General features: G+C 35.7%; 1 protein-coding gene across 1 annotated transcript; it reads left to right on the top strand.

Moving 5' to 3' along the window:
• Nucleotides 1-1,416: 1,416 nt before the first annotated feature.
• LOC148039959 (glucan endo-1,3-beta-glucosidase 4-like) lies at nt 1,417-1,891 on the top strand. Its single transcript, XM_087662724.1, has 2 exons — nt 1,417-1,516; nt 1,617-1,891. Exons 1-2 carry the CDS (start codon nt 1,417-1,419, stop codon nt 1,889-1,891), a joined length of 375 nt encoding a protein of 124 aa, XP_087518850.1.
• Nucleotides 1,892-10,560: the final 8,669 nt, after the last annotated feature.

The raw sequence follows: 10,560 nt of genomic DNA, 5'->3' as shown, positions 1-10,560 counted from the left end.
AGTTTATCTACCAGTACTAAGAGCATGGTAATGATGCCAAGTAAGCATGATACAGACAATAAGTACATGCCAGTTAGTAGTGATGTTGATGGAGAAACACATCATAGATAAAGTGGATCTTGATTGTATGGGAAACACATTGACTAATGAGACCAATAAAAGATATATACATATTTAGATACCCAAGAATAGGGATCATGTATGATAGGCTAGGATAGGAATTGAACTCGCTTGAGCACACATATGCTATTCATAGGAATATGATTGTGACTATGCATGTTTTGAAGGGGCACTAATAACGGCCATAATCTAGAGTGCTAAACTCTATTCTCCAAAATTGAACGATCGGCCGGCAATGGACAATTATATGGTGAATCCTTAAAGATGGAAAAATGGTCGATTAACTCTCCAACACCATACTTGGAATTTTGCATTCGTCCTCCCAAAAATCCAAAATGATGACATCTGTACGTTTTTTGTTTCAACAAAAATATGCACAGGTAGAGAAAAGTGTGCATGATTAGTCATTGGTGAAGAGATGAAGTGTTGCTGTGATGTAAAGGTTATGTAGTCATAGTCCATGCAACTTGAGATTATTGTGAGGGAAATCACCATTAACTAGATGATTAGGCAAGTAAAACAATTGTATGCACAAGCATCTAGCATATTTAGTTATTGGAGAAGTGATTGATACTACAGAGGAGCAATATCTATTACGAGTGGATTCAACAGAAAGGATGCTTGTACCACTAAATCTTGCTACCTCAAAAATGCTAGGTCAATACGTAGTGAATGCCAATTTCATATAAGGCTTGTTACAAGCTAGAGTGCCAAAAACTTCGACCTTATAAACCTCTATCCACTAGAATAAAGTTTTGATTGTCTCCCTATTTTTCACATTCAGCCGAACAGTGCATTGGTAAAGCTTACATTTATTATAGCATAGGTATAATGTTCAAGTATTATCAACATATTTTTATGAAAAGGTCAGTGATATGATTCATTGAGCTCACAAACACAAGTTTTGGGTGGCAAGATTAGACCCCCTAAAAATATGGTGGGTTCGGTCAGAAAACATTGTCCACATTAGCCTCAACATGTGTGAACGCTAGTGTTTCTTTTTGTGGAACATGATTAGTGTTTCTTTTCGTGAGGAGAAATTTTACCGACCTAGTGTGTAAAGGGCCAAACTTGTCTTGGTTAGATCTAGGGATTCGATGGATCTTCATAATGGCTGGATGACTGTAGAACGATATCATTGAATATTTCTCTCGTATCGTGCACCTCCTCTGACGTCCTATAAATAGGTACGTCCCCGCCCGTCTTCATTTCAATTTTAGCGTGAGACCAGCAAGCTGCTTGCGTTAGCATAATCACCGATTAGCTCCCATCAACAGCCACTTACGACGAGCAAGCATGGCCCGATATTCATCCGCTCTTCAGCTGGCCGCCGCCGCCGTGTTCGTCCAGGTGGTCTTCTTCATCGCGACGGCGTCTCTGCCCGCAGCACTCGCAGGTAGTGTGTAAAATATGCTTTTACAAACTGCGTTGGTGTCTTGGCATGATTATATATCAAGTTAACGTTGAACATTATGTCGACAAATTCGCACATGCAGACGATAATATTAATGGCAGCGTCTTCCAATGGTGCATCCTGAAAGACGGCTTAAGCGACGACGCCATGCAGTCGGTCATGGAGTGGGCTTGCTCCAACGGAGCCAATTGCACGCCAATAATGCCTGGGAACCCGTGCTACGTTCCCACGGACCTCCATTCTCACGCGAATTACGCCGTAAACGACTATTATCAAAGCATGAAACCCCATGGAGCCACCTGCGACTTCCAGGGAGCCGCCATGCTCATTTCATCCAATCCCAGCCGTATGCTATAATATCTCCTAATGCAGCTCGTTGTTAATCTTCATATATCCTCCAGTTGTCCTGTCATTTCACCTTCTACATAAATAAAGTTGCTTTTGCTTTTTTCTATGCGTTTGATATCTTTATATATCGGAGCTTTACTAACTTGACACATGTTTGTTCTTCTCGGATGCTTTTGATACAGCTAATGATCAATGCAACTACCCGGCCTCCGCGTCGACCTAGCACCCCAACTCTGACTTACGAGCATGACTTGTTTAGCTTTGGTTAATGCTCGTCGCCCTTTGTTATTTTATCCACTTGTTTGGAATTGTAATCATTGGCTATTGGCTATTGACGTTGAAGCCAATTTACTTACTTCTCACTGGTGTATTCTTTTGATCAACTCAATGGAAATGCTTTTCATGGCCACCTCCTCTACCTAATGTGAGTATTGCTACAAGTGCATCCGTAACAGTAATTCTCTCTTGGTGTCCAATCTAAAGGATGTGCGATCTTCTCTCTCTTGCCAAGTGATGTCATTTGGGTTTACGAATGTGCTAGTAAACATGAAAGAAGATAATAAAATACCCACTTTGTCTCTATGAAAATCCCTAGGGTTGTAGATGGTTAGCAATGTAATGGTCAAAACAAGTGCAAGATTATCACATGGCAAGTAATTTGTCATTTATTTTCTTAAAATGTATTCATACATGTTACATTGTGTTGGTCTCCTTCTTTACATTGAATGTTTCTTTTTTAGACAAATAGTATTAATATACAATAATAACCATAGAACCTCCAACTTTTGAGGAAAGTTCTTATAGTAACAGAGATCATCTACAAACACTTTTTAATCATCATAAATAGGAGTATTTTCTTTATAGGTATATCCTTCAAGGTGTTTCATCATAGATTTGGCTATCTCCAAGCTCCTTGCAATTATAGAGAGAAGTCCTAAACCATTCTTAGACATACCAAAAACAACCTCATTTCTAGCATTCTAAATATGATGTAAAATGGTTAAACAAACTTGCCATGATTCTCTAGTAACATAGCTTGTTTGACACAAAAGCCATTTAACAAGCCAATTGGATTCATAGCCTCAAGAAGCTTAGACCACACATGATTAACTTCAAGAAAAGACAAAAAAGGGTATATTACATCTTCATCTTACATTTTCATAAACATGCATCATGGAGATGAGTTAACACTATAGTTGTATCCTTAGAGAGAGTTAATTTAATAGCAATTTCTAGAGAAAGATATTAAGTGTAGCAAAGGAGTGACCGCCTCAAGGAGGATGACTCATAAATATCTTGGAATATCACATGGATTTAGAGGAAGTGTTTTTTATTTTTATTTCCAATTATCGATTAGGTTCCAGGCAACATGTGACTACAAGACTTTGAGTTTGCCCCTAACATGAAATAACTTGTCAAGAGGAGACAAGGGTTTCAGAGAGCATAGGGGAGAGTTACTAAGGTGAAATGGTGCATGATAATGATAGCCCAATGTTGATCATCAAATAGGCACTTCAATGAATATAAGTTTATTCAAATGACCTTGTTCTAAGTGGACTTCAAACCAATATCACCCTCCTCTTTAGTAGAGATGACCTACTTCTAGGAAATTGTTTATTGTTGTTCTCTTTGGGCAATATTTTACACTCATATATATATTAGCTCTCTTGTGCAAAGACTAGTCATTGAAAAATCTAGTTTTTCTTACCCTCAAGTTGTTAGCAAGAAATTGACTCTCTTAATTGGTCATTTTTATGGTCACACGACAAACAACATCAATTGTATACAAAATTCTAGAAGTAGATGGTCTCTATATGATGCCAGGAGGCATATTACACGGTGGATTCCGTAAGTTTTACGGTGGATTCCGTAAACTTTTATTACCGGGGCTCATACACAAAGTGGAATCTTTGTGCGAGAAGTCGATGGGAACACCTATCATTTTCGGGTGTTTTGTTAATTTAGTGTGTACATGGGTGATTCCATAGCGGGTGATTCCGCAAAATACATATTTAAATTAATAAACGTTTATGAGTTTAGAGTGCGCACTCGTGATAAAATAAGGATTGATTTCTAACCAATTAATTTATTTATGTAGCTGAAAACTGCTAGGTATTCACTTTTGTCGGTTTAATTGTATTATTTTACTAACGATTGTGAATGCTTCAGTTGATGTGTAGAGATAGCAGCAGTGGCAGTGGAAAGCATTGGAGGATAGCGTGTATTCAAATTATCGATAATATTTTAATGGGCTCATATCTTAGGCATGGTGCCTATATTTTGTCGTGCTTATTTATCAAGACGCTTGATATTTATTTATTATTTTTGTATGCGCATGGACGCATGATTTATATATTTGTATTTGGACACTGTATTTGGGTACCTAACTTCTTGGGCACCCATTAGCTTTATTTCTATTTGGCACAAAAGCAAACTCAAAAGCTAAAGCGTGCTATTTTGTAAATTGGGTTATTATTTGAGCTTGAAGATGATTAATACATAAAATACATGCTTTGTGGAGCACTCACACAAGGCATGGGGGGACATTGCACCCAATTGGTCTCTTGTTCATCTCGTGCAAGCTTTCTACATTGATTTGTGTGCAAAAAGTAGAGTTCTTTTGTTCTTGGGGACCTTCTAACGCTCACTACGAGCGCTTACGGCATCCAATCTATGCACCACTATTAAGGACGAGGGTGATATTGGTTCAAAGTCCTCTTCCTAGAACTTTTCAATCAATCCCATGTTGTATTTCACCGACACTAAGTTCAAGCTTCTATCTTTGTAAACATTCTGATGCAAGAAATCAAGCTTCCACAATGGCTTTTCTAAAGAGAGATAGTGAGTCACACACACACACACACACACACACAGATAGCTCTTGCTTCCTCTGTTCTCGTCATCATTATTGTGTTTTTCTTCCTTACAACCCATGCGGTGTGCTTTTCCCTCCAATTTTCATTTGCAAGAAAGAACGTGTGCAAGGGAGAGAAGACTTCTTAGAATAATTTGTGACATCTTATACCAGAAATGTAACTTACAAATGCAATTTACAATTGAACTCTTGAAACTACAATCGAAGTCTCGAATCATTTTCCTCAACATAATGACTTCTTCTTATTTCTATTAATATATTATTAACATGATATTAAATTATTGTGCAAAGCCTCTTCTCACACTATGCACAACTTAGGCATGGAGTGCTTAGTTTTAATTGATGAAGAGTGGCATGCTTCATATGCTTATTATGGTGAGAATTCTCTCTCTCTCTCTCTCTCTCTCTCTCTCTCTCTCTCAAATACACACTAATATTGTAGTATCAAGTACTACATTCTTGGACATCTTGTGTCTATAAAGAGATTAAGCATCTAAAGGATTGACATAAAATCTGCTATAAGGTAAGGCTCTCCTTGATGTGCAATATCTCTTACTTTTGTTATGTTGATCATCTCACTACCTTGCTTCTACTCATCTAATATTTTGATGGGAAAATCCATGCTAGCAACTACATGCATTAAATCTCTCTCATCTTCTTTGTAGGGGAGGTATATTTTCAAGGGTCTCTACCTTGTAGAGCATTGTCCATGGGCTTTAAGCAATGTAGAGATAGTGTTGAGGCCGCTAAATCCTTAACATGCCTTGATCAACACATGAGGAATGTAGGTAGAAATGAACACATGAAAACCAACACATGAGGAAACTAGCTAAATGACCCCATACATAGATAGATGAGAACATAGTTAATAATAACAATGTTACCTTTTATTGATTAATATTATTTTTATGAATTATTTTTCATGGCCAAAATAATCAAAATATGCTCATGGATGAAATGGTAGTAGACTTAGTGACTACACCACAACTATTCCGTCCCTCACCTATAAAGGATGACCGACATAGTGATATATTCACCATGAGAAAGGTGATGATGCATGACTACAGTAAAAGAAACCTACACGAGCATAATCATACCTGTGTAGCACATAGAATCAACCAATCTACTTATAGCATGTAAGATCTATTTCTCACTTCTTTATGTATATTTCCATGCCATGTTGCTACTCTTCGGCAACACAAGTAATCTTACATTAGCACAATCTATGCTTTGAATTATTTTGACTATGTATATATATGCGTTTTGTATGAATTTTTGTTCAATAATTGAAAAATATAGATTTATTGAGGAAGAAATAAAAATTAATAACCAATTCAAAATAAAAAATTCAATTTTTTAAAAAGAAATTAAATAACTCATTTAAGGAAAGATAGAATTTGGATTTTCAGAATGTGATTATCTTAGAAGTTGAAAAGTAATATATATACATTGAATAAAGTACATCTATATTTATCGAAAATGTATTCAAATATAATTTTACTTCAAATGTTCAATGTTGAGAAAAGACAAGAAAGTTGATTTTGTTGAAAGTAATCCATTGGGAGTAGCCTTTCTAGGCCTAAGTAGGAGAAGGATCTAGCTATTACCTACATCCATACAAAAGAAAGAGGAGAATCTTGCCTTCTATAGCATTTTGTAAGTGTTCACAAGATTCCATTGTCATCCGCTCGCACCTACAAAGATGCTAGAAAAACTAATCGCTAAGGACTTATGTCAATTTTGTCATAAAAAAGCTATGTAAAATAAATTGTATAAACTTTCGTAAATGCATAAGGTCACTATCATCTCCAAATTCTTCCAAAATCACATAACAATTTGCTAATTTATACTAGTATAATGATTTTCACTTTCTAATAATCTAAAATACATATAGTCTATCATCAATGAAGAAAACCATCAAAACATGCAATTTTAACTTTCTAATAATGATTTATACTAGTATGATGATTTTAACTTTCTAACAATCTAAAATAATCTAGTATTATGAGATCTAGGTTAAGTAATACACATGTGTGCGTGTGCGTGTGCGTGCGCGCGCACGTGTGCGTGTGTGTGTGTGTGTGTGTGTGTGTGTGTGTGTGTGTGTGTGTGTGTGTGTGTGTGTGTGTGTGTGTGTGTGTGTGTGTGTGTGTGTGTGTGTTGGACTTAGCATTGCTGGCATGTGTATGGAAGTAATGTAGTGTAGTGTAAGCTAATTATAAGATCTAGATTAAAAAATATACATGTGTGTGTGTGTGTGTATGCTTTAACACTCTTTTACGATCAATCTAGAAATTTAAAGAAGGGAACAAAACCTTATAATGACAACGTCTTACTACCTTGCATCAAGTAATCAGTCATGTAGATACATAAAATTAAGTACTCACACCATTGTTGTCAAGCATAAAATGCCATATCATCTTGACCAAAGCCTTTTAGTAAAATGTTATCAATATCATCACGACTAAAAGCACTTAGTATCATCAAGAACTTGATATAAGTCATCTCCCCCATAGACTGCCTCGAAATCCGTCTTGGCAGCTGAAAAATGATCCCTGATAGCATGCCTAATATACAAATTTGATATGATATTGCAATAAACACACAAAATTCCATGAATCTACATTTGTCCATAATAAAATAAGCCTTTATCTTACAAACAAATCCACCTGAAATCAGTCTTGACAAGTAGGGAAGGAAATGATGTATCTTGCCTTATCTATGAGGTTGCAAGAAACATACAAAATATTTGGAAAGTAGGTTGGCAATAGAGAGATGCATGCTACACAAATTAAAGAAAAAGATTGCATGGATGTAGATTCTAGATAGGAAAATGTCTACAAGGAATCCATCATGGCCACATTTTTAACCTCTAGCCTATGTTAGGAAATATTGAGCAACGTTTGTATTTAAATGGAACGTGTGTGAAAATCTGTGGTGTGGCCATATAAACTATGGCAAAGAACTAGAAACAAAAATTGTGTGCAAGGCCCATGATGCTAAAAAAATTTTATAATGGTAATGTTGCATTATTAAGCATGTACTGCATTTGTTGTTGCTTGTTTGTTGTCCTTAGTTTGACAACCAAACCATGAAAAAATTTCAAGTTTTCACATTGACAAGATCGAGGCCTGATATCTGCAAGAACTCCCAAGTTTGTCTTTTTTGCATGCAACACTCAATTAAAAACAATTAATGTGACATTTAGATGTGCTAATGAGAAATTTCTTTCATGCTCATTCTTGATCTGATAGTGATGCATTTGGATTGGGATGTTGTATAGTACCCAAGCCCAAATTAAAAAGGACTCTTCGTCCAACATATGGCCCTTGTTTTCTTTCTTTCAATGTTGGCCTAAGCATGTCTTGCATAATAATGTTATGTTTAGTGTTGACATGTCATTATGAACAATTTGTGGTTGTTTTAGTGTAGTTGTAGTCCATTTGTTATGAAAGCTAGTTTAATACAAATAAAAGGGCTCCATGTTTCTCACTACGTCTTTATCGTAGGAAAGTAGGTTCTTTACTTATCATGTCTATCATTTTGCATAAATAAATATTGGTTCAATGGTAGCTTTACTTGCAATTTGAGCTCAGTTCTATTTTTTTTTCCATCTAAAAGTGAAGAGATAGCCCTACCATCCTTTCGCATATGGGAATATTAGTACTTCTTAGTACGACAATATTTCTCCATGGGTTCATTCAAATAATAAACTATATTTTATTGTGAACAATGATGTGGTAAGGAATCACAATCATTTGTTTTGTTTTAAAAATAAAATGTGACCCTTTGAGAAGTTATTTCTTCTTATCTATGAGTTCCTCCCAACAATTTTGATTATTTAGATGCTAAGTTAGTAATGGTTCAAATTGGTAAAGCGGTACCTATTAACATAAAATATGCAAAGCAGCTCTATGTAGCCCAAAAAGAGAAGGATTTTGTTAATGTGCAAGACCACTTCATGCTCTATTAAGGACTGTTCAACTGCACAAAGCCCCAGTTAATTTCTACCACCTATCCCCTTTGCATATTTGTGTTAATACGTGCAATGTCACACAAAGACATAATAGTTGAAAGAATAGTTGGAGTCCTATGAATCCATTTAAACACCATATTAGAGATTTTGAAAATTTTCCAAGTCTCAATTTTAAATATGTGATAAATATTTGACCATGTGGCTAAATCTTGATCCATATTTGAAAGTGGAATTTTGAAAGATAGCCTATATAGCATTTAGGGTAGACTCCACCTTTAAGTAAGACAACAAGATTTGACCATGTGATCAAATAATAAAGATATTGGGGGTCCCCAAAGTGCATGGAAATTCCCAAATTTCCTAATGTCATGTTTTTAAGAAAGCACCACATTAGGGTCATCTGTCCTTTGTTTTGTGAGTGAAAAAATGCAATGAGATTAATGATCCAATTTGATACATCCCAACTTATTCTGCAATGAAGCTATTGAATCAAAATGAAACAAATTTGTGTTTGATAAGAGAAACATGAAAGGTCAGAGCGTTGCCACATGTGATGGACACACATGCAAAGTAATGTTGATGCTTGATGACACTTCTCAGTAGAATGAGACCAATGTAGCATAATACATAGTGTTGAGAGTTCACCTATAAAATCTATCAAACAATACATTTCCATTTCATTCTTACACTCAAACAACTTGTAATATAGATAAGGATCATTAAATTTAGAGAGAAGAGAGTCAATGTAAGGAGAAAAAGTTTCCAAGGACATCCTTCATTTCTAGAATGGAAAAGTCACACCACAAAATTATCCTTGCTCAAATATATTTGAAATGAATCACTTTGAGATAGGTGGTAATCGCATTCTTACTAAAATGATGAATCCAAATACATCCATTTTATTATATAAATTTAAAAGCATTAGGAAGCACACAACATGATGAGGCATGTATTGCACACAATGGTCATTCACTTCAAAAGAAATTGCTTCAATCTACCAAGGATTTAAAGCATAAATGAAAAGACCAACCATGCAAAATAATGTAGGCATATAGTATCCATCAAAGCGACTGCATCCAAGTATGATGATAGGCCTTCAACAATGATGTAGATCTAAAAAGCAATATCTCATGTGGTAAAATTGGCCTATATTCAAAGCAAGATATTTATTTAGAAATTCATGCAATCAATGGCAATTGAAGCTACCAAGAGCATTGTCAATCGTTGCATGCGTAGGTCTTTTGAGTCATAATGCATTACAGGCTGAGTTGACATGCATGTTAGCCTTCATAAAAAACTTGGTCCATCAAAGGCTACAAGTTTTATTGAATATAAGAAAGAAAACTGTTTAGCTAGCAATTGTAGTGAAGCCTACATGAGGAGGCATTCATCCGTGAAATAGCAGGTGCAATCCCAGTCTCATCTACTCAAGAAGCTCAACTGCATAAACCACAAGCTTTGCAATATCTAGAGATAGTATGAAGCTCCCACCACTAGCAGAAAGATCAATGTCAATTAAGAAACCAAGCTCAAAGATAGTATGTGAATACATAAGGAATTATGGTACCAAGACCGTATATCAATAGAGCATCCAGAGCAAGGCATCGGTCAAGCATCACCTATAACATCCAATACATCCTGTAACAGTTAATGTCAGATCTCTTAGAACCCAAATAAGCATCCAAGAGATCCAAAGTATGCAAATAAAAGCCCAAATTAAGTTCCAAGTGGCAATCAAATATAAACAAAATAACTGGCATGTATTTCTAACATACATATCAAAGCATGTATTGAAGGGTCACGCATGGACCATAAGCATAATGACTG

The sequence above is a fragment of the Lygodium microphyllum genome, chromosome 2, assembly GCF_053477565.2.
Source record: "Lygodium microphyllum isolate KBCC chromosome 2, Lygodium_microphyllum_v1.1.10, whole genome shotgun sequence".
Lineage (NCBI taxonomy): Eukaryota > Viridiplantae > Streptophyta > Polypodiopsida > Schizaeales > Lygodiaceae > Lygodium > Lygodium microphyllum.
The sequence above is the reverse complement of the archived record's forward strand: the minus strand, read 5'-3'. Positions and strand labels throughout refer to the sequence as shown.

Excerpts from the sequence above, each read along its gene's own strand:
- LOC148039959 (XM_087662724.1), top strand. The coding sequence starts at position 1,417 with ATGGCCCGATATTCATCCGCTCTTCAGCTGGCCGCCGCCGCCGTGTTC. Across the intron at positions 1,517-1,616 it reads TCTGCCCGCAGCACTCGCAG|ACGATAATATTAATGGCAGC; the intron begins GTAGTGTGTAAA and ends TCGCACATGCAG.